At 49.3% G+C, this 23,872-nt stretch overlaps 2 protein-coding genes across 3 annotated transcripts in view; both read right to left on the bottom strand.

The window, feature by feature from the left end:
* Positions 1 to 16,701: 16,701 nt before the first annotated feature.
* On the bottom strand, positions 16,702 to 19,775 carry ACKR1 (atypical chemokine receptor 1 (Duffy blood group)). The gene is made up of 2 exons (XM_020885963.2): positions 18,147 to 19,775; positions 16,702 to 17,726 (listed from the first exon to the last, which is right to left on the bottom strand). The coding sequence occupies exons 1-2, from the start codon at positions 18,165 to 18,167 to the stop codon at positions 16,758 to 16,760; spliced, it is 990 nt and encodes a 329-aa protein (XP_020741622.2). The 5' UTR covers positions 18,168 to 19,775; the 3' UTR covers positions 16,702 to 16,757.
* Positions 19,776 to 19,864: 89 nt separating this feature from the next.
* The window catches only part of CADM3 (cell adhesion molecule 3), a 32,310-nt gene continuing 28,302 nt past the window's right edge, over positions 19,865 to 23,872 (bottom strand). For both annotated transcript variants that reach the window (XM_020885944.2, XM_020885953.2), the window contains 2 exons: positions 23,455 to 23,580; positions 19,865 to 22,126 (listed from right to left, as the gene is read on the bottom strand). In XM_020885944.2, the coding sequence (XP_020741603.1) occupies positions 22,008 to 22,126; positions 23,455 to 23,580 (245 nt within the window). In that variant the 3' untranslated portion in view covers positions 19,865 to 22,007. The remainder of the gene's footprint in view (positions 22,127 to 23,454; positions 23,581 to 23,872) is intronic.

The following is a 23,872-nucleotide window of genomic DNA, read 5'->3' as shown; positions in this document are numbered from 1 at the left end:
ATGGCAGTTCTGAGAGCTAATAATAAATGAAATGGTAGCCTCTTATTATAATGAAATATGGCAACCATATCAATTCCTTTCGGGAAACAGTGTGTGGATAAATTAGATAAAATATTCAGATCACTGTATCCCAGACACCAGGAGAGCAGATTTCTGGAAGTTCAGAGCAAAGGATTGTAATCTCTTGACCCATGATGCAAAATAATAAAGGAGCTCCACTCTTTAATGGTATGGGCACTTCTAAGCAATGAAATTTAAATAACATTACTGTTAAGTCATCCTGATAAAAAAAGGAGTAGGCAGCTAACAAAACCCATGGGGTTTCATAAGGAGTACTTTGATGAGCTCAGATTGAATAAAACCCTGAACAAAAAGTATAAGGAATAAAGTGTAAGTTATAATAAATCTAAAAGTGCACACAGTCCTATAAAGACAGTAATAATATTAATGCCTGATGTTTACTGAGGATGTGCTCTGTGACAGGTGCTGTTCTCAGCACTTTACATATATTGACTCTAGGATTCCTCAGAAGAACGTTATGAAGGAGCTGTAAAATTTACCTTGTTTTTACAGATAAAGGGTCTAAAAAGCAAAGTGGTTAAAGTTATTGACCCAAGACCAAAAAACCAAAAATTTGGATTCGAATCCAAGCAAGCTTACTCCAGAGTCAGTACTCCTCACCTCTATCCTCTACGTTTATCTACCTCACAGCTCTCCTTCGGCCACTGAAGGCAAGGTAAGGAGCAGAATGCATAGGTGTTGGCAAAATAACAATTGGATATGGCTTGTGAAGGGGGTGTTCCTGTAACAGGAAGAAAAAGGAAATACTGGACTTAATGGAGGAGACAAAACTGGGAACAGATATCAAAGGAAAGGCAGTCCTACTAAACTCTTATTTTGTTGTCAATTTCCTCCAAAGAGGGGATTTTTTAAGTTGTAAGAGGTAGATTAAACATGGTTATAATGTGGAAACCAAGAAAAAAAAAAAGGAGAAAGTTTCTTGTTGCTCCAAAATAATAACTGTCCCATTGTTCTGGGGATTTTCTGTTCAGTTCAGTTCAGTTGCTCAGTCGTGTCCAACTCTTTGTGACCCCATGAATTGCAGCACGTCAGGCCTCCTTGTCCATCACCAACTCCCGGAGTTGACTCAAACTCATGTCCATCGAGTCGGTGATTTTAGCTGGCCAGAAAAGAAACAAGACTCCTTTGAAATGTGAGGGCTTCCCAGGTGCCACTAGGGGATAAGGAACGTTCCTGCCAATGCAGAAGATGGAAGAGACGCAGGTTTGATCCCTGGTTTTGGAAGATATCCTGGAGGAGGGCATGGCAACCCACTGCAGTATCTTGCCTGGAGAATCCTGTGGACAGAGGAGCCTTGCAGGCTATAGTCTCTACGGTCGCAAAGAGCTGGACATGACTGAAACGACTTAGCACATATGCACAGCACACAGGTGCCCAGGACAGGCAGGGTAAAGGGGTGATAAGTCATGGAAGCTGGCACCTTAAAGACCACTCAATTCACTCTTTGTCTCATTTCACTCCACATAGTTGAATAGATTATGCTCAGTGCTGGGTAGAATGTTTTCTGGGAAGCTTTCATCAACCATTCCATACATGTCCAAAGGAGGAAGAACTGATGGTAAATAGTAGATGCTGTGCTGTATGAAGACCTCCTGGAGGAAACAGGGCCCCTAGTAACTATAGATGTAACATTTGCAGGGCATATCATCATATGCAAGGTGCTTTCACATGCATCATCTTTCTTGCTCCCTATAATAGTCTTCAGCAGTAGATACTCTTGGCCTATTCAACAGAAATAGGAGGAACCAACATGCAATTAGTTTGCATCAAAGGCTCTGCCCACTATCCCTCGTGGTTGCTGTCTTCAACTATCTGAAGGGTCATCATGTAGAAGAGGGATTGGATTTATTCTGTTAACTCTCTGGGATTCAAAGGGGAAGGAATTTCCCAGCAGGATGGCACCTGACCCTGGAAGGCTAAAGTAGAGTCCAGAGATCGACTTATAAGATGATGCTACTGATTGGAGTTTGGTCTGATACCATAGTGGGCCTCAGACTAAAATTTCTTGAACAGAACGACAACTATAGCAGCAGCAACAACAACAATAATGATCATAAATGGAGGACTGACATAGCACTCTTACCATCTGCCTTTTATCTGCTTGTTAAAAAAAGGAAACTGAACACCAATGAGAGAATAGCCTACTATTAGATTGCGTTTTTTGTTTTCACATTTTGCTGTAGACTGGTGGGAAGAAAAAAAAAATTGTCACAAACTGGCAACAGTCCACAGACCATTATTTGGGAAACACTGGATTAGAGGATTTTTAAGTTTCTTTCTAATTCTAAAAAATTGTACAACTCTAAATCATACACTTTGTTACCTAATTACGCCTTTCTTATACTTTAGCTAACATCTTGAAAGCATTCTCAGTGCCAGGCAATGTGTGTTAAGTTCTTTACATGTCAGTCAATTTAATCCTCCGAATTACCCTGGGTCATCGGTAGTTGCCGGTCCACTCTCAATGGAGACCGACTCAGAGAAGTTCTATGACTTATCCCAGGTCACACAGCTGGGAATTCAACTTTGCTCTCTGACTTCGATGCCTCTGCTTTCATCAATAGTATTCCATGCTTTTATTATTAAATATGAACAAAATGGGGCTTCCCAGGTGATGCTAGTGAATGAGCCCACATGCCAATGCAGGAGACATAAGAGACCTGGGATGGATCCCTGGGTTGGGAAGATCCCCTGGAGGAGAGCACAGCAACCCACTCCAGTATTCTTGCCTGGAGAACCCCATGGACAGAGGAGCCTGGTGAACCACAGTGCATAGGGTCGCAGAGTCGGACGTGACTGAGCATGCAAGCATGCATGAATAAAATATTTCAAGTATCTCCCGAGACTCCGAGTTTCTAGATGGCAGGGTGTATACATTTTAGCTTCTGAATCCCATAATTGATGCTAGCACAGTACCTCTACTGCATTCAACAAAATTAGAGTATTTATTAAATAGCTACTGTAGTTCAGCTCAGTGCTTCCTGAGGCACACAGAAGATCTTTGTTGATTAGTTGATCAGCAAATTAGTATAGGAGAATGTTGAATGTAAGAAACTGGTAAACATACTTCTCATTTCACTTATATGCTACCTGAGTATTCAAATACACAGGAGTCACCAGCAAGCAGAGTCTTTTCTCTGACTTACCAACTCAAAGAAAGAAAGGCCCAATGTCCTATTGCTTCTCAGATTCTCTCCTTGTGCCAGAGAGAATAGCAAGGACCCTATCCTTTATTTCTTATGTTTTCTAAGCCACACCAGCTGCCTGTCTTACAGCCTGAAAGATGAAATAGGCTCCCCTCTGGGACTTTGTGAGCCTCTGCACCATTAAAAGGCTATCAGGAAGAACCCACTGTGAGCCAAATAGTGGGAAAAACTGATTCTCTAAGAAAAGGGGCAAGAACTTGGGATTATATGGTGATGAGGAAAGACCGAGAGCCTGGTGGTTGACTTCACAGTTACATTCAGATACTGTTTATGATGTGCCCACTGTCTTGAGTGCAGAAGGGGCTTTGTTGTATTGCACCATTGCTGGAACAGTGAAAAAATATGTAATTTGCCAAGCACATCCAATCACTGTAGTTGTTACCTTAGTCTGAGCACAGCAGATGTGATTAAACAGCCTGTACGGGCTTGGGTTGAGGGCAGGGGCTCAGGCGGGGCCGCTAGAGCAAGGAGCTGTCCATGCTGCCCATCTCTAGGCCGCTGATATGGAGCTGGGTATTCCCAAACCCATCGGCGCTGCCCTTCCCACAACACTTATCCAGGGCTCAGGCACTGTGGGCGGGTGAGAAGGAAAGTGAGAAGAGCAAAATCTATCCATGACAACCTGAAGGTGGCAATAATCACATTTGCTTGAAAATTGCCTGAGAATGAACTATGTGTTCTTGTGTGGATATGCAAATGTATGTAAATGTATGTAAATAGGAGATCCTCTTAACTAGTTTTTCCATCTGGATGCGGCCTGTTGTGGTGAGACCAGAGGAAGTGGACTTTAAGTGATGGCGTCTGTCCAGTTCTCCCTTTGGGCCAGGGGCCAGGGGTGTCTGGAGAAACATATCCTTTGTTCTCCTGGCCACCTTTTTCCTATAGCTAGGATTTAGAATTTGGGCACCTGGCTCGTGATCGATCAATCAATATATATTGCACTGATTCAGTATGATCTGATGTGAAGATGGGTTTTGTGTTCCCTGTCCCCTTCCTCAGCCCCAGCCCCTCCCAGTCCCAACCTGTTCCAGACCATGATGTCGGTTTCACAGTAAACAGGGAAACTTCCACAGTCTTGAGCCTCATCCATCAACTAAAAAACAAGAAGGCAGAACCTGATATACTTTAGGGTCCCGACCAGGAGGTCAGATCTGAACGTCTGGACCCAGTGATGGAAAATATAGCAAGGGCTGCGCTGTGATGACTTACCATCAGCTCGATGCAAGAGAGAAAGAAGCAAGGGCTTTAAAAGTTGATGTCCTTCTGAAACACAGACCTGGGTTCAAATCTGTAGATTTTTTTGGTTCCTAACAACTTGTGCTTGAACAAGGTATATAACTTCTGATTAGAAATTTCTACATTCTTCCCTTTTGCTACCTAACTTCTGTCCTCTGCACATGTGTTAATACATACAACAGATATTTAACATTTAAAATGCTTACTTGGTGTCCAGTACTGGGCTAGGTTATAGAAATTGAAAAATAAGGAAGCCATCAGCTCTACCCTTAAAACACCTTGTCTAGGAGTGAGACACAGGGACAGAGGTTAAGTAACACAGAGTGAAGTAACTATTGTGCCCAAGAGACTTTGGGAGCATGGAACAGGTACACCTAACTCATAAACCCAGCCTAAGGGCACATGGAAGATGGTTACAGGTAAGGGGACACCTGAGTCAAGTCTTGAAGAACAAGTTTAGGCACTGGCCAGACAAAGGGGAACTGTGGGAGCTTTTCAGTCTAGTGGAGCAGCCCCAGGAGAGGCGCAGGGACCTGGGAGAAGGTGCTTTGCTTTGGGAGAGTTAGGCACTGTGCCTGGAACTCAGCATGACTGGTGAGGCTGGAGAGGCAGGTTCAGGACTGTCGGCGTCATGCCAAGGCTTGGCTTTCCTGTAGAGTGATGGGCTCTTCAGAAGGCTGGAAATGTTAGTTCCTCCACTTGCCCCAAGAAGCTGGACCTGCCTGATTCCAGCCAATAGCCTACACTGCGGACCAGAGCCAACAGTACCTATAAGGTGACTTGCACTTGGTTTCTTTATTCATTGCGTCTCTTAAGGGAATATCTACATAAGAAGAGGAATCAGGGTGAGGGCAATGTTTACCAATGAGAGAGATTTCTAACAGCAGTCATTTCAGGAATCAGCAGAGTGGGAATGGGTTGCAGGGATTGGACTGGAAGGTCTTCCCCCCACCCCTACCCATCCTTTCCCACTTCCTTCCCATCTATGACATACTTAGATGGCATGGTAGTTCTGACACAGCCTGCTGGGGTTAGGTCTGTGCCACCAAATGCAAATGAGGCCTGGCCAGGGGGAATGGGGCAGCATGGCCTCTGCCTAAAGGACACAGTGCCCAGACATAGTGTCAAGAAAGAGGATGCCTTGTGTACATGTGAACGCGCCTGCCAGCCCCTGCGTACGGGGTGACCCTGTGAGGTCCCCTTGCTACTCAGAGGGAGTGACACTTTTCCACCCTGTGACTGGCAACCCCTCGATACTCAGTCACTTGTTCTTTACAAGATTTTTGTTGTTGGGTTTTTTTTTTTTTTTTTTTTTTTGGTTGAACTGGGTCTTAGTTAAAGCATGTGGGATCTGATTCCCTGACCAGGGATTGAACCCAGGCCCCCTGCATTGAGAGTGTGGAGTCTTGGCCACAGGGTAGGCCCCTTAGTCTGACTCTTACATCATACCTGACTTACTAATAGCTTCTCACTGTTGCCCTTTCTAGAGATATCACTTATCCAGAGCAAAAGAAGGTAGAAAGATCATGCTCCCCCTTGCCCCACAACCCCCAGACTTGTGCCATGTGAGGGAAGATTTGCAGAATGTCTACATTTCTGGGGCAGAAGGAGCCTGGGAAGGAACCAGGATGTGGTTTTGGTCTCACTTGGTCTAAAGCATGAGAATGAAGTGCAGGCCCTGCCCCCAATGCATGCTAATTCCTGAACTTTGAAGTGGAGTCTGGAAGGCAGGGAGACTGGAGAAGGGGAAGGTTCAGAGAGCCAGGACTTGTGTCTGCTGAGAGTGGGGTGGTGGATAGGGGATGATGGATGAAAACAGAGCCAGAGTTGAATATCCATATAAGTTGGGGGTGCTCCCCAAACTTCTATGAGCCTACAAATCACCTGGGATTATATTAAAGGGCAGATTACAATTCAGCCAAGGGTCTGGGGTGGAACCTGAGAGTGTATTTACTGCAAGCTTCCAGGTCTTGCCAAAACTGTGCTTCATGGCCCACTTTGAGTGGCAGGGGTGTAGAATACGTAATATTAATCTTTTTCAAAGAACTGCAGGAAGCTTAGGGCCTGCTTGGGCTTCCCAGGTGGTTCTAGTGGTAAAGAACGCATCTGCCAATGCAGGAAACATTAGAGACCTGAGTTTAATCCCTGGGTCAGGAAGATCCCCTGGAGAAGGGCATGGCAGCCCACTCCAATATTCTTGCCTGGAGAATCCCTTGGACAGAGGAACCTGGTGGGCTACAGTCCACGGGGTCGCAGAGTCAGACACGACTAAAGTGACTTAGCATGCACTCACATATGTAGGGGCTGCTAAGCAGGCAAGTACTCCCACAATAAAGAGCCTCCAAAAGATGCCACGTTCCAAGGGACAGAGACTGCTGGAAAGAACATGTGAGAAGAGCTGGAATGTGGACATTTTTGGGTCCCTGAACCAAGGCTGGGTATAATAAACAGCACTGTGGAGATATCACTGATTTTTAGCAATCCAGGAATATTTTGTGCTCTGCCCTAAATAATACTGTAATCAACAAAAGCAAGCCCAAATGCCAGCAAGGTGTCTGCAACTACCCTTATTATCACCACTGCCATTGCCCCCTCCCCGGGTCAACCTCTCTTTGGAAGACACGCTTCTTGGGAGCTTCCTATTAAAATGTCTCAGACAGCTTCTGTTAGCCCTTTGGTCACAGGGCTGAGTGGAGACACAGGGACAGAGGGAGAGGGGTAAGTCCCCGCAACCCAGCTTGTTATGTGTACTGTCGCTTTTGTAAAAACTTACATTTTGGTGGAATGGCCCAGAAGGCAATGGACAATTTTCCCAACTGCCTGCAGGGCAAATTTTCTTTAATACTAATTGCAGTGTATTTCCTCCTAGCTGTAACTCATTTTACAGCTTCCACATCTGCCAGTTCATTTCATCTTTATGTCAGATCTGTAAGCTAGGCAAGCCAGTGTCATTATCTGCTTTTTCTCAGGTGGGAAAACTACGGTTCAGAAAGCTGGTAAGTGACACGGTTACAATGCCATGATCCTCGCCTCCCAGCTCAATCCAATGCTCTATTCAAATGACAATTTCTCATACATTTTGTATTTTCCCAGGGAATTAAAATGACCCGTGGAGTCGCTAATTGATGGCCCGGTTTCCTGGGGGAGTTGTCAACTCTGGTTTTTTAAATTTATCTAATTTGAGATCATCTAAGACACGGCAAGGGGCTTCCCAGGTGGCGAAGTGGTCAATGCACTTGTACATGCAGGAGATGCACGAAGACATGGCAAAGGGCAAGAGGAATTCGGCAAGCAATTGCTTAGCTCTAGCACTCTATTTATTAACGCTAATTTTGGTGAATAGCTTTCAAAAATATGTATTTAGGAGTCTCTGCTTTCTTTTCATAGGGCCCCTTCATCTTCACAGACCCCGTGTCAGAAAATAATTCTTAGGCCAAAGGAGGATCTGGAGAAGTACAGTTGAAATGATGAGTTCTGACCACTAGAGGGACCCCGGGCACCAGCTACAATTTTTTTTTTTTTTTCCCTGCAGCAATTGATGCCTGGGAAGGTACACACCTCCTGGAAAAATTCAGGTCAGGTGCACATCTGGCTAAGAAGTCCTTCATTGTTCTACAAGCCAGGTCTGGAAGAGACCAAAGCACCCCAGCTCTGAGCCAGATGATTTTAATTCGAGGATGCAAGCAAAGAGATTAAAATCATCCCAAGTGAGACCTAGTCACCGGAATCAAAGCATTTTAGTCTAGCTCTTTCATTTAACCTATCACCATAGGGTTTTCAGAGTCTCCTGGTCTCAACTATTTGAATTCAGAATATCTTGTATTGAGTCAAGGGCTGTTGAAAACCTCTCCCCAGGTGGTTCTGTTGCACTGCCAATTTGGGGGAAAAACTGCTGGACTCACCCTGGATCTATCCCAAAGCATGGACTATCCCTGGAAAATATTCTGACGATTCGTTACTGTCCAGCCTCAGCTTGAGTCCTTTCTGTAACAGTGAAATGCTGACACAGTCTCAGTTCTATCCTCTTATGCTTTTCTATGGTGCCAGTTCTTTTCTCTGGCAGCAGCATTTGTAATTTATCTATGTGCCTGGTGTCTCTGCCTCTCTTATTTGTCTCTAAACTTGACAAAAGCAAGGCCCTCATCTGGTGCACTCATCACTGTGAAACGAAAACACAGAGCAGTACAGAGCACGCTGTTTGTGTGCACACGTGTCATTGCTTTACATTGTCAAGAATGCCACACCCCACCCCTGAAATCCTGTTGTGGAAAGCCTTTCCTAACCTTCAGCCGAAATCAATCTCTGTTATTTCTCCCCATCCTGTGTTTCTAGTTCTAAAGCTACAGCTACATATATGTCTAACGTTCCTCTGAAGGACAACTCTTCAGGTACACAATGACAGCTATGTATTTTTCTACACTTTTCCAATGTCACTGCCCCGCCCACACCAACCCCTGCTCTTTTAGCCCCTCTGTATGGAGGCGGCATAGTCTCTGGAGTTGCATCATCTTGGCCACCCTGGGAAGAGTTCTGATTTATTAGTGACTCAACATGTGGTTCCCAGAGCCCTTGATTTCCAGAATGGCTTGTCCTGGGCAGCTGAGGGTGGTATATGCCCTCCCTCATCCTGGACACTGTGTCTCTTAATGCAGTTGAAGTCTACATTAGCTTTTTGGCTGCTATGCACACTATTGACTCATCTTTAGCCTGTGGCCAAGTGAAACCTCTAAAATCTTTTCTTTTTTTCAAAAGAACTTCTGTTGAGCCAGGCCTCTTCCATCCTGCTTTTGAACAATTGATTTTTTAAAAACACACATTTTGCATTAATCTGCTAAATTTTACTTAATTTCTGCAGAATGTTTTTCTATCTCGGTGACCTCCCCTCCAACTTACTCCTTTCACACTTCCAGAGCTGTCCATAGACCTCCTTCTGTCAATCAATCAAGAATGCAGATTGATCAGCCCAGTTCTGGGGCCTGAAGGAGTGGATATAGAGGAGAAATATAGTCATATTCTTGGGAGCTTCCATGCTGAGAGTCAAGAGAGTCCATTTCATCTTCACCTCTTTCTCGGGTCACAGGGAGAAAACCAGTCATAAACTGGTTTGTAAATAGCTTTCTTTTCCAATGCTCCACACCCATCCCCTTCTTTTCTGGATGACTGGCCTTCATTGCACTGGCTTCCAGAATCCACCACACCCACTTTGGAAGAGTATGGAAGGAAAAATGTCCTTTATTTTTGTATCTTCTCTGTATCTGTACATAAAGAACATTTTGGATGTGACAGTGAGACAGAACCACCCATTGACCAGGGGCTTTGGTTTGCTGAGAGTCTGTAGCTGGTGAACAGCAGAATGGATGGAGCAGTGTCTATGTGACTGAGGGCCTTGTGGAATGCCTGTGTGCCCTGGGATCCAGATATGTTCAGAGTTATTCTGAAGAGGGCTAGGAAGGCCAGAGAACCAAGGAAGAAAAGGGACAGAGGGAACCAGATGGGTCTGGAGAGATGCTGGTGTCCAGATTGTGTCTGATTCACTCATGTATCTTTGAGATCTCTCACAGTGTCTTTAACTTAGAAAGCACTCAATACATCCTTAAATGGAATGAATTATATACCTCCAAGTGTATAATGATTATATACTGCTATATATTACCAGGGCTTCCCGGTGGCTCAGATGGTAAAGAATCTGCCTGCAATGCAGCAGACCCAGGTTCTATCTCTGGGTCAGGAAGATCCCCTGGAGGAGGACTTGGAAACCCACGCCAGCATTCTTGCCTGAAGAATCCCATGGACAGCCAAGCCTGGTGGGCTACAGGCCATGTGGTCGCACACAGTCTGACATGACTCAGCAGCTAACAGTTTCACTTCCTTTCATACGTAATTATACAACCTTAGGTGCCCTAATGGAGAAAGAAATGGCAATGCACTCCAGTATTCTTGCCTGGAAAATTCCGTGGACAGAGGAGCCTGGGCGTCTACAGTCCATGGAATAGCAAAAAGTTGGCCATGACTGAGCAACTGAGTACAAGTACCTTAAAGGGTTAACCTGATGGAGTACCCAGAACTGCAGGGAAGTGAGTGCAGGCATGCCGGCTACAGAGGCCAGAACTGGAAAGAAGGAAGCAGAGTTCAGAGGGTGGGAAGGCCTAGGGCACAGGGACACCTAAACTGGAACTAAAGAGGAGAAGGGGCTAGAACCGAAAAGAAGAAAATCAACAGGGAGAAAGAAATGGCTTTTAGGTCCAAGGAGGGTGTGAGTGCTCCCACTGAGGGTGATGACATGCAAGGAGGTGACTGGACTCCAAATTCAGTTCCAAGCCAAAGGGAGACTGTCTCTGAGAACTCTGGGGAGTCTCCCGGGACTCACTTCTCTGCAGGAGAAGATGAAGAATGATAGCCCTGCCCAGCTCTCCCCTGCTGTCTGAGGCCCACAGCTTTGCAGTGTCTGCAGCAGCTTCATCCCAAATGGAAGCATGCATCATTCTTCCAACGTGGCTGGAGAGCTGTGGTGAAGACCCACTCAGCTCCAGCCACCCGAAAGTTGACCCAGAAAACAGGTTTCCAGAAATCATGTGCTGACAGCCCTCTGAACTCTTTGGCCCCCAAACGGCTTGCATGCTGCGGAAAGTATGGCCTGCAGGACTGAGGGAGAGGAGTTCCGTTTGGGGGCAGTTCTTCTGTACTGCTTCTTTTCTTACTTATTCCTCTTCCCCATGGGACTGTAAACCCTGCAGAGTGGGGCGCCACACTTTATTTTTATACAATTAATTATTTCTCATATCTGAAGTGAAGTGAAAGTCATTCAGTTGTGTCCGACTCTTTGCAACCCCATGGACGATAAGGTTCATGGAATTCTCCAAGCCAGAATCCTGGAGAGGGTAGCCTTTTCCTTCTCCAGGGGATCTTCCCAACCCAGGGATCCAACCCAGGTCTCCTGCATTGCAGGCAGATGCATTACCAGCTGAGCTATCAGGAAAGCCATTTCTGATAACATGTTTACGAGCTCTGCGTTCCAGTCACAAGACAGGAAAAGTTCTTGCAGTCTTGGTGCTTGTTTTTCTAATGAGGGGAAGGGATCATCAACACGCTGGTAAGCACACCAGTAAAGAGACAGGACCATTTCAGTGTGTGGCTCATGGTGCCATGCTGGAAACATCATAGATGAACTAGTGGGGGATCATTGGGTGCAGGAGATGGCTGGGGGCCACAGCCCACTGGATGTCAGGGAAGGTCATTCTTTTAGGAGGTGAGATTCGCCTTGGGATCTCAAGGATGAGAAAGTCCCAGTCACAGAAAGAGCACAGCAAAGAGTGTCATGGGCATAAGGGATGTCAAGTGGGAAGGCACTTAGTGGAAATGGGACTTGCCCGTTCAGAGAACAGGCAGTGCCCTAGGCCATGGGCCTCCAGCTCAGCGAGCGTGGAGGAGCTGATGGAGTCCCTGTAGGTACAGGGAAGGCATGTGAGTTTAGCTCTGAGTACAGCGGGGGAGAACTAAACACCCAATTTGGGGTGGAATATTCTATTTTCCTGGAGAGAGATTTCACAATTTTCATCATATTTTCCAAGACACCTGCAAGGCCCCTCCCCCATACATTAATAATGCGTAACATAGAGGGGAAAGTCCAAGCCCTTCAAACACATACAGTCTGCATGTGAGTATATTCTTCTAGGAGGCAGAGAACTACTCGGGGAAGAAAATACAAACAATGACCCTTGAAGAGGGCAAGGGTGAAATTTGGGACATTATCTGTGAAATCTTAGGGAATAAGCAACTTTGATCCCTGGGTCAGGAAGATCCTCTGGAAGAGGGCATAGCAACCCACTCCAGTATTCTTTTTTTTTTTTTCATTTATTTGTATTAGTTGGTGGCTAATTACTTTACAATATTGTAGTGGTTTTTGCCATACATTGACATGAATCAGCATGTGTTCCCCATTCTTGCCTGGAGAATCCCATGGTTTTTGCCATACATTGACATGAATCAGCCATGGATTTACCTGTGTTCCCCATTCTTGCCTGGAGAATCCCATGGACATCGGAGCCTAGTGAGCTATAGTCCATGGGATTGCAAAGAGTCAGACACAACTGACTAACACTTCCAAATGGGGTAGGAACATACCTCCAAATGTGGGAAGAAATGGCAGATTGGGGAATGTTGGAGATCTCCTGGAAGACAAGTTTGCAAACAACTGGACAATGAATCAGAGATATTTGAGAATTACCAGGACTTCTTCCTCTCATTTCCATAACTGTGTCTACAAGGTTTCTAAAAGTCTAAGGGTGACATAAAAATGCCTAAAACCACCCTAGAACTATGCCTCAAATTTCTCTAAATCAATTTTTTCAAGAGCCTCTTTCCCCTGGTGATTCCCTCTTCCCTTCACCAAATAGCTGCTGTACGGAGGATGAAAGCTGACACGCATTTTGGCCGAATGGATTTCTAACCTCCCCCTGCCACCCCGTGAGTGCCCCAAGTTCCTCCTGCCCCAATCACCTAGAAGACGTGCAGAGATGATTTGGAAGGACTCGGACTTGTTAATTAACCTAGACAGTCACATTCGTCTGCAAGGTGTATTCTTGTTAATTAAAACTGCGATTCTCCTTGTGCCCAGACGGCGGGCTGCTGTTGTCAGAATAATTAGGTAGCATACGATGGTTTTCATGCAAATCCCTGACAATTAGAGCTGGCAATGAATTGGGTTTGAAATCCCAGTGAAGTTTTCAATCAGAATTCTTCTGAGGACTCTTTCTTGAGGAAGGTAATGATGGGGCTATGGTTTCAGGGAAATAGGATGTAAGGACCAGGTATTTGCTTCTGAAATCCTCTGGGAGGGGCTCCAGTTTGAAATCAATGAACTATGGGCATCAATGCGATCTTCCATCTTCCCTTAAGAAATAAGTCTCTCTCCATAAAGAAGCAATGCAGAGCAACCCTCCCTAGGGTATGTGTGTGTTCCCAAGAGCTTGCTTTCTGCCTGTCTTCTTTCTGAGAGGATTTTTTTCTTTAGCCAGAGGCCCAATAATTCATACAGAGCTAAAGTCCCTGCCATCCCTGAGATTAAATTCTTACGGGTTCAAAGGAAATAGGATGTGTATTCCTGAAGGGTTGAAGAAAAGATGCCTGAGTCAGAGCAGTTTGGAGGTGGCTGGTGGTATGCAGTGGGTTAAATGGACTGGGATAACAGGGCCCCCAGGAAAGCCTTATAGAAATGATTAAGGCCAGGGTTATACTTACAGAAGAGCTACCCGAATGCAGTGGAGATAACACAGGGAAAGGCCAGCACCCAGGGGAACTGCGCAAAGCAGAGGGGACAGAACGGGAAGGAGAAAGTTGTGGGGACACTTCTCCAACCAACTCTTACCTCTTATCAGCCCCAGGCTTCCGCCTTGGACTTTCCTTTGTGAGAGATGTAAGAGGGGCAGAGTATCTGAGGGTCTCTCTACCCAGGCTGAGCAAGGAGGGATTTCTATCTGGAGGCATGGCTGAGGGGGTGGGTAGATAAGACAACCCCAGTGGTCTTAAATTAAGCCTCCTTTGCATCAGGTTGACACTGGAAGGTTTGGCAAGCTGAAAGTGCCCTCTCCTCCCCCTTAACTAGGTCAGCGTCCAAATCCAGTAGCTTATAAGGGAGTTGGCCAGTACCTGAAGGATTGAGAGACTGGTCAGATGCTGGAGGATGCAATTTATGAGAATAGGCTGGGAAGGGAATTACAACAAAGAAAACACTGGGATACATTCATAAACTATGACTGGAGATCTTAGCATAATTTAGGTTGGTAATTTATCTCTCTTTTCTCTCTTTTCTCTGCCTTTCTTTCTGTTTCAGTATGTCTCCCGCGTCTCAATTGGTCCCTAAATCCCGCCTTTCAATTTAGGATGCACCAATCAGCAGCTAATCTGGAGGTTGCTAAGAGACAGGAGGTGGGGGGGTTGAGAGGATTTGTCACTGCACCCACCCAGGAAAATTCCTCCTGCCTTTCAAGTCGCCTGCCAAGGATGCTGTAACTCATCTCTGCCCCTCTCCTGAATTCTCCTACTTATCTCCAAGGTCCAAAGAGTCAAGCAGAAATGATTTGGCGGAGAAACCACATGTAGCACATCTTTGAAAAATGACAGGCCAAACCTAGATTCAGGGCTTCCCTGGTGGCTCAGAAGGTAAAGAATCTGCCTGTAATGCAAGAGACTTGGGTTAGATCCCTGGGTTGGGAAGACGCCCTGGAGAAGGGAATGGCAACCCACTCTAGTATTCTTGCCTGGAGAATTCCATGGACAGAGGAGCCTGGCGGACTACAGTCCATGGGATCTCAAAGAGTTGGACATGACTGAGCGACTAATACAACAACATCTCTGGATTTGGATAGATTTAAGGCACCTTCTCAAGTCTCCCCAGGGTTTAACTGGGCTGGAGGAAGAGACACGTCTTTGTGTGGCATCTTGGGTACAGGGTGAATTTGTTGATGCCATTAGAATTGGTTTCCCCTGGGCTTCCCTGGTGGCTCAGTGGTAAAGAATCTGCCTGCCAATGCAGGAGAAAGGGGTTCGATCCCTGGTCCGGGAAGATCCCACATTCTGTGGACCAACTAAGCCAATAGTTGTGCCAAAACTATTTAGTCTGTGCTCTGGGGCCTGGAAACTGCAACTACTGAACCCCAAGCACCCTAGAGCCTGTGCTCCACAAGAGAAGCCGCCTCAATAGGAAACCTGCGCACTGCAACTAGAGAGCAGCCCCCACTCACCACAAATAGAGAAAAGCCCCAGCAGCGACCAAGACCTAGCCCAGCCAAGAAGAAATAAATAAATACAATTATAAAGAAGAGGCTGTCCCGCTTATGAACTGGGGCTTATTCATGGTCCTTCCTATCATCACCTAAACTTGACTGAGAAAAAGTCTCCAGGATCATGATGAAGCAGCCAATCAGGGAGGATATTTGGGGAAGAGGTTCCCAGGGCAAAGAAGTACGGCGGGGAAAGCAGAAGGATATATTTGTGTGGGGGAAATGGCTTATGTTGAAAGCTAAAAGGTATTAGAAGGGAAATTTGGGGAATTCCAAGCAGATGGCCCAGCCAGATCAGGCCTTTCCTCATCAAGTATCTTACACTTCACAGCTTCTTGATTTTTATTTCCCTACATGCTTCCTTCATAGAAAAGGCTAGGTCCAGAAACTGGGGTGAAGAAAACTCATTTGAGTTAGGAGCGAGTTACAAGTCCTGATTCCATACCCTGAGAACAAGGATGGAGAGCAGAATGAGGTGGAGGGAGAGACCCGAGAGAAAGAGGGAGCAGAGCATTCTCACAGGAGTATGCAAGTCAAACTCTGAGAGAGGCAAGTATACACACGGGCATCTGTGACGACTCAGCCGTGTCCAGCGCTCTGCAATCCCACAGACTGTGGTCTGCTAGGCTCCTCTGTCCGTGGGATTCTCCAGGCAAGAATACTGGAGTGGGTAGCCATTCCCTTCTCCAGGGAGCCTTTTTGACCCAGGAATCGAACCCAGGCAGATTCTGTACCATCTGAGACACCAGGGAAGCCCATCTGTTATTACACGCGTGCATCTAACATGGACACGGGATCTAACAGATTTAGACAGACAGATGCACACACATGGGGATTAGGACTACTCTGAGGAATAAACCTCAGAGAGAGGACTCCTGGGAAGTGGCTTTAGAATTATCTTGCTAGGTTCCCTGAGCTAAGTAAGGTCCTCCAGGACGCTTCTCTCCTCCACTCCTCTCCCCAACCCGATCTCTCAGCAAAGCCAACAGGAAGACAGAAGGCATCTGGAAGGCAGAAAGGAAAGCTGGACAGGCCAGGCAGAGAGGAGTCACGCTCTCCGTTCATCTTCACTCGTCTCCGTTTTTCTCACTGCAGCAGCATCGCTTCTTTCTTTACTAGCTAAGCCATCTCTTCTGGCTTTTTTTTTTTTTTTTTTTTTTAGGTTTAGCTGCTCTCCTCATATTCTGGTCCCCCTGCTCTTGCCCTTTGAGATGGCAGTAACCCCGCACCTCAAGAGAACATCTGTGTGCCCCGAGGATGTTTGCACATCATTCGCTTTCTCCCCAGGCCAGCCAGAGAAGCAGACGCTGACAGCAAAGTCTGGTGTGAAATGCCTCTCTCTCTCCATTCTCCTCCCTCTCCTTTACATCCCCAGACAAAATAAGAAACCACCAGCTTCATAAAAAAAAAAAATCACAGCGTAGACTTTAATTCAGGTTGACAGGTGGGCAGAGAGCTAGGATTTGCCTCCAAGGGTGTCCAGATAAGTCTGTGTTGTAGACAGAGGCAGGGAGGGTGGGGAGGTGTGAGTGGCCTGGTGGCAGACCCAGGCGAGGAGCACGGGTGTGGCCACGCAGTGCGATATTGCCAGGGCTTCTGCCACATCCAGCAGCATGTCCAGGGCCTGCTGGGCCGGACATGTTGACACCACTATGGCCCTGGACCTCACTAGAGAGTCCAATCCCAGAGACATGCCCTGAGGCCACCAAAAAATGAACCAGACCCACAGGATATCGACCCAGGAACAAGTCGCCCTGCCCAGCGCCCTCTTCAGCCCCTTGGCTCCCAACAAACCCAGGGGCAACAAGACAAAGATGGCAAAACAGGCTGCAGCGTGTATGTACCGCAACATTTCCCACTCCCCACTGAAGGTCACAGTGCAGAGTCCTTGGGAAGTGTCACTGCCCAGCGTGACTGGCAGGGACAGGAGGGTGGCCACTCCCCAAAGTCCCACGGTGATCCCCAGCCTGAGGCCTGAGACCTGGCCCGCACCCAGCTGGGGGCCTAGGCAGGCATGGTACCCTATCAGCAGAGCTTGAGCAAAGGCTGAGCTATAGGCGACCAAGTGAGCCAGGTGGCAGAGGGAGGTGATGGGCGCCCCACTGAGCCCCCGTGCCAGGATGGGCACCACGATGCTGAAGAGGGCACTGCCCACGGCCAGCTGCACCAGGGTAGACCTGTCCTGGTAGAGCTGCCAGCGGAACAGAGGTCTGAGAAGCGCGTAGAGGACAGCTCCACTAGCCAGGATGCCCAGGACGCTGACAAGGATGAAGAAGGGCAGTGAGGAGTAGTCGAGCAGTGGGCAGGAGTGGCAGGGCGCAGCTGCTTCCATGTCGGCCTCATTATAGTCTGGATAGTCGGTCGCCTGAAATCCATTCCAAAATGCCTCTTCGAGGGCCAGCTTGGTGGAGTTGTCATCAGCCACCTGGAGGACATCCCCAAAGGGACAATCAGAGCATCCAGCTATCCCTTGAAGGGGATCCTGGGAGCCAAGGGCAGGAGGTAGGGAGAGAAGGGCAGCGGGAAAGTGGGGGCTGCAAGAGCTGGGTGCAGGGGAGAGGGTGGGAGAGGACAAGACTGAGCAACTCAGGAGGAGCCGAGAGTCATCGGAAAGCAAGGGAAGGGGGTGGACAGGCCTGGGAGAGAGGAGCAGGTCTGGCTGAAACTGACAGAGATGAGCGAGGAGGCAAAGAACGGGGGACCCTGGACTCCGGGAGAAGGAGACAAGGAAACCGAGGGAAGGGACAAGAGAGGAGAGAAGGGCGAGCTCTACAGACCCAAGGGGCAGACAGAAGGGGCAGCAGGAGGCAGAGAGGGAGGGGCTGGGGGTCAGCCCCACACTCACCGGGTAAAGACAGTTCCCCATGACGCTGCTGGGTGCAGGGCGGGCAGAGAGATGGGCTGGGGTAGTTCTGCCAGTGGCTGTGGTTCCAAGATAAGCGCCAGGGACTAATGAAGGCCATCAGCTCTGGGCAGGGCCGTGGGGCGGGCAGTGCATTCGGGAAGTGTTTACCCCACGCCTACTGCCTGTCTTGAGTCCCAGGACCACTTTAGGGTACTGACCCCAGGGGCTTCCTGTTTTGAGATTGGAGTCCGCTGGTGAGGACACACACTCGGGAAAGGAAAAAGGTGGGGACCAGAAAGTCAGTGTTTTTCCAAAGGTGGAAAGGGAGGCTGAGAAGCCAGGGGGCTTTCCAGCACAAAGGGATTCTTCGAGTACAAGGAAGGAAGAGGGGCCAGAGGTGAAGTGTGAGATGGTGATAAGAGACGTGCTGGGAAATTGGAGGGAAAGGGCAGCTGATGGCTCTCACTGCTTCTCCATGCCCTTGAACTGGATCCAAGGAAAGATAGTTCAAAAGCGGCGTGTTTGTGGGAGGGGGTGTTAGTGGTGCTTGTGGCTGGATCCATGTGATGCTGACAACCTGAGTGGTATGTGTTCGAGAGGGGTGCTTTGTGTATCATTCATGGTGTCAGAGTAAGCTTACTTATCTTCACACGTGGCCGTGTGTTGTCATATCTGAGTGCTAGGTGTCTGGGAGTGTGTGTGCTACTCTCTGGGTCTGGGTGTTCTGGTGTGAGAGGAGGGAAGGCTGGGGGGCAGCTGTCGAGGTTGTATAATGAAGCTGCTTCAGGGAGCAATTGGGCATTTGCCCAGCCACCTATGGGCACAGTAAATGCATCTTCCATACCAAGCAGAACACATGATATGACAAGTTAAAGCAGGCTCTTGGGGGCAACAGGATGGCATACTTTAAAACGGGACTGTTGCCTATGGGGCAATCTCTATTCACATTTCTGTTGGGGATCATAAAAGCCCTGGAAGTGCTACATTGTCCTGGCATCTTAGCAACATGTAAAGTTTCTTGTGGTGGGGAGAGCTATTTCTCACCAGCATCCTGCAGGAGGATGCCCCTAAATGGACATTTCTGCTCTCTGGTATGCTGTCCCCTCACCATCCCCATTCTCACATGACTTCTGCTCTTTTGTCCCCCCCACCCGCCCCTATCTTGCATTTTATTTCCTCACTGGGGGACGCTTAGCCTGGACTTGGGGAAGGGTGAGTCATGGAATATCCGAGTTGGAATGATAGGGAGGGTTAGTTAGGTGATACTGTTTCATTTGTCCAAGAAGGCGCTGGGTGTCATAGCGCTCATTCTGCCAAGTCCTCCTGCCCACTCAGGGGCGGCTGGAGCTGGAAGCAGAGGCGCAGAATGGTCACCTTGCTGAGATGGTCTCCTTTCTCCTGGGACACTAGCTGCAGTTTCAGGTTCAACATGAAGGGGACTGAAAAGGGAGTTTGGGGGTCTCTTGAAGGGATCCTGGTAGAGGGCAGTGGGGAGCAGTCAGGTAGCCCACCCAACACTGGGAATCTAAGCACCTGGCCAAAGGGCAGGAAGGAATGCTCTTCTCCCCCGCAGAGAGTTCTGTCGTTCCCACACACGGTGCCCCGGAGAGCGCGGCCTGGCAAGGCACACACCACCCCTGGAGGCAGCAGGTGCAGAACAGCCCTTACACACACGCATCCCAACAGGAGCAAGAGTGGCAAGAAGGAGGCAGCCGAAGGACACGGATAATCCAGATATATTGAGGGTGGCCCCTCTGAGATTAGCACAGGAGAGTTAGAAAGATTATAAAGATACACGTGCCCTCCCTGCTCCCCGCCCCGCCCTCCACCCCCAGACAGACACACACAGCACGACGCCCCCGTCCCCCCCGCCCCCCGGTACAAATATGGCTTCTGTGTAATATGGACAGAGTGGTTCAGCTCAAAGAGGAAGAGTCATTTTCCCAAAAGCGGGTGCTGGGAGGCAGGGAGCCCACAGGCCTGGGGCCCTAGGCTGCCTCGCTGCTGTAAGAGGAGGGGGCCCAGGGCCCTAACCAGCGGCTGGAAGATTCACGACAGTATTACCTGAACTGAAGGGGGTGGGCAGACCTGCTGGCTGCAGCTGCCCCCACTTGGCACACCCCTGGGTGGTCAGGACAGCAGGACGTGCTGGAGGAGGGTGAGAGTGGCGCCAAGGGGCACCTGGGTCTGAGGCGGGGCGGCCGGCGGGCGACGAGGGCGCTTGGCCTCGTTTCCATGGCAACCGGCTTGGCCACAAGGAAGACAGAAAATCAAAAGCAGGGATGGAATGGAGATGGGAAGGAGACAGGCGCTTTTGCTCCTAGCCCTCGACGCACCGGGTACAGACTATGGGGACGAGAAGTGACGGTGGTCATTCCAGGGTCAGTGCCAGCGGGAGGCCTGAGGGGTGCATAGCAAAGGCTTTAGCACTGACTCCGGGTCTCCGAGACGGGGAAACGGAGGCAGAGGTTGAATGCCCTGTGTTTCAGGGAGAGATGAGATGGACGACTGAGCAAAAACACACCCTGGGACTGTTTTCTCCGTAACAGATGGGCGCTGGGGACGGCATGGAAATTCCAGGATGGAGCGACATCCCAGGTGAGGTGCCCAGCCTGCCTAGGGCCTGTCAGCTCCCACAGCCCTCCTCCACATGCCCCGCAGCACCCCACCTGCCCAGGAGCCCCTCTGCCTCTCACTCACATACACAAGTGCGCAGACACACAGACACACACAGACACACACATGACTATTCCCTCCGTTTGGGCAGGAAACAGCTCAGCGCAGTGAAGCTCCTTTTAGTATTTTTGTTGTTCTGTCTGCCTGGCTGCTGAGGGAGGGAGGGAGGGAGGGAGGGCTTGGGGAACAGGAGGGGGCAGAGGGCAGCACAAGACAGGGAGGCGAAGTTGCTGAGCAGTGCCTAAGACAAGTGGTTGCCGTGCAACAGTCCAGGGCTCCAGTGAGAGAGTCAGGGGCCCCTGGGCGGGGAAGCAGATGCAGTTTAGGGCCCAGAGCCGCACCCCACCCCCCGCAGCTGCTGGAACGAGGAGGGGCAGCCTTGCTCTGCTGTCCCCCAAGGGTGGTTCCTGGAAAAAGGGCCTGGCTTCATTCACCATAGGGGCTGGGTGGTGGGGGGGGTGGGGAGGGCAGAGAGGGTCATCTCTGCCATCCTTTGTCTCCAAATCTGCCCTTCCCGCAGGGACCCGCGCCCTCCCACTTGGGGAAGCCCTGGGCCCTGCGTGGCTGCGTGCCAGCTGCAGGTCACATCTCCTGGGGCACCCCCATTCACCCCTTTCCTGTTAGGGAGGAGAGGGAGGGGTGTCAGGTGGTACCTTCTCTGTGCAGAGCTCAAGGTGTGCAACTCACAGAGGAAAAGCCACCTTCCGCCTCCTGCTCACAACCTCCCGACCCCAGAGAAATCCAGGAAGAGGCTCTCATGATCGAGGGCTGGTGAGGGCCCCCCACCAAACTGACCCAGCTCCTTCCTGCCCTAGCCTTCTCCTCATCCTCCTCCTAACATTCCAGGTTTTCTGTTTGTGTGGGGTTTTTTTTGTTTGTTTGTTTTGCTTTCCTCACCCCAGGGCCCCTGCCCCTCCAGCCTGGAAACGGATTTGATTTGGGATTGTTACAAAAATAATAATAACCCAAACGCAGAGAAGCCACGGAAAGGGCTGAGGGCAACCCTCCCTCCCCACCCGCCCGCCCCATTCCAAACCGAGTACAAAACCGCACCCAAAGCAGACATTCTGTACAGGGGGGTGGGGGGTGCTGGGGAGCAAGCGGGAGGGGCAGCCCCGGGGTCGCTCTGTACAAGTCCAGGTTGGTGATGGCCCCAGACGTCCCCATGGGGTCCCGGGGGCACCCCTAGATGAAATATTCCTTCTTGTCGTCCCCGCCCGACTGCCCGCCTTCTGCATTGATGATGGCCGTGTCTGCATCGGGGGCATCGTCGGAGCCTTTCGCCTCGTGCGTCAAGTAGGTTCCTGGGAAGAGAGAAGAGGCTCCTTCTTTCAGGAGCAGTTTCCGAATCTCGGAGGTCCCCCCACCCCCGGCCACTTTCCCACCCACTCATGCGCACCTTGCTTCTGTAACTTTTCTCCTACCTGGAGCTTTCTTCTTCCCCACCTGCCCTAATTAGCATCTTGCTGCTGATATCTCTCACTTGAACACACTACTAAGAACTGATGGAGCCTGCTTTTAGTCTCATCTATAACACAGGCCAAAAAAAAAGGTGTTGTGTGTGTGTGTGTGTGTGTGTGTGTGTATACACACACGTGTGCTCATACACTGGTAACAAGAAAACTGCGATGTCAGCTCCATGACTGCACTGCTGAGATCTGGCTAGCGTCTGACCTGTCCACAGAGTCAGGCTGCTGGCCAGGGATTTCCCTGGGTGTTCAGTGGTTAAGATTCTGTGTTCCCAACGCAGGGGCCCTGGGTTCAATCCCTGGTCAGGGAACTAGATCCTACATACCACAACTAAAAAGATTTCATGTGCTGCAATGCAACTAAGACCCAGGCAGCTGGCTTACAAGGAATAACAGAGGGCTGTCTGAGAGGAAGGCATATGAGGAGAGGGAGAGATGGCAGAGATACAAGCTGCTGCTGCTGCTAAGTCGCTTCAGTCATGTCCGACTCTGTATGACCCCATAGACAGCAGCCCACCAGGCTCCCCCATCCCTGGGATTCTCCAGGCAAGAACACTGGAGTGGGTTGCCATTTCCTTCTCCAGTGCATGAAAGTGAAAAGTGAAAGTGAAGTTGTTCAGTCGTGTCCAACTCTTGCGACCCCACGGACTGTAGCCTGCCAGGCTCTTCCGTCCATGGGATTTTCCAGGCAAGAGTACTGGAGTGGGGTGGCATTGCCTTCTCCGAGAGATACAAGGGAGGAGCGAAAAGGGAAGGGATGGTATGGGGTTAAGGGGTGAGGTGCTCAAAGGACAAAAACCACGAGGCTAAACTGAAAGGAGCAAAGCGCAGGAAGAAATAGGAGGGGGATGCAGAGGTGCGGCAGTCCTGTCTCACCCGGCGGCCCTGGAAGCAGGGCGGCATGGTTGCAGCAGCTGACTGGGTGGGAAGGTCTGACTTCACCTGGATGATCACCAGGTGATCAGGCCTGACTATGGGGCTGGCAGTGCTCAGTTATCACAGGTGGGCCGTGTTCTTTCCTCCACCAGCGCTCCAAGGGTTTGGACACTCCCACCCACTGAGACTCCAAAGGCCCTTCTCTCTGGCCACGCCTACCCTGCCGGCCCCTCATGATCTCCCTGTCTGCTCTCAAGTCCCTCCTGATGCTCCCTCGTGCCTCTGACCTTTGTGCCGGATCAAGTAGTGACCGAGGAAGATGAGCAGGATGAGCAGCAAGAAGACGATGAAAGCCACGATCCCCCCAATGATGGCGTGGTAGGTGCTGGAGGACGAAGGCACTGGGCTGGGGTCTGGGGGGAGAGGGGAGCACACACTCAGATCTGGGAAGGACCTGCGCCTTACAGCGTGTCTGCCCCAGGCCATGGACCATCCGACACCTCTGAAAGAACAGAGTGGCTTCATCCAACAAAAGGGATCTGTCTCACTTTACACCTGGCTTCTTATACAGTATCTGAAACATAGTACTTGTTTTAAAAAACATATTCAAGAATAAACAGATATATCTGCTCACACAACCTTCTGAGTTCGTGAACCTGAAGCCTGACCCTGGTCAAAGATCAACACTTTGATCTCTACATCTTT

Source organism: Odocoileus virginianus, chromosome 5 (assembly GCF_023699985.2).
Source record: "Odocoileus virginianus isolate 20LAN1187 ecotype Illinois chromosome 5, Ovbor_1.2, whole genome shotgun sequence".
Lineage (NCBI taxonomy): Eukaryota > Metazoa > Chordata > Mammalia > Artiodactyla > Cervidae > Odocoileus > Odocoileus virginianus.
The sequence above is the reverse complement of the archived record's forward strand: the minus strand, read 5'-3'. Positions and strand labels throughout refer to the sequence as shown.

Excerpts from the sequence above, each read along its gene's own strand:
- ACKR1 (XM_020885963.2), bottom strand. The coding sequence starts at position 18,167 with ATGGGGAACTGTCTTTACCCG. Across the intron at positions 17,727-18,146 it reads TGGGGAACTGTCTTTACCCG|GTGGCTGATGACAACTCCAC; the intron begins GTGAGTGTGGGG and ends GATGTCCTCCAG.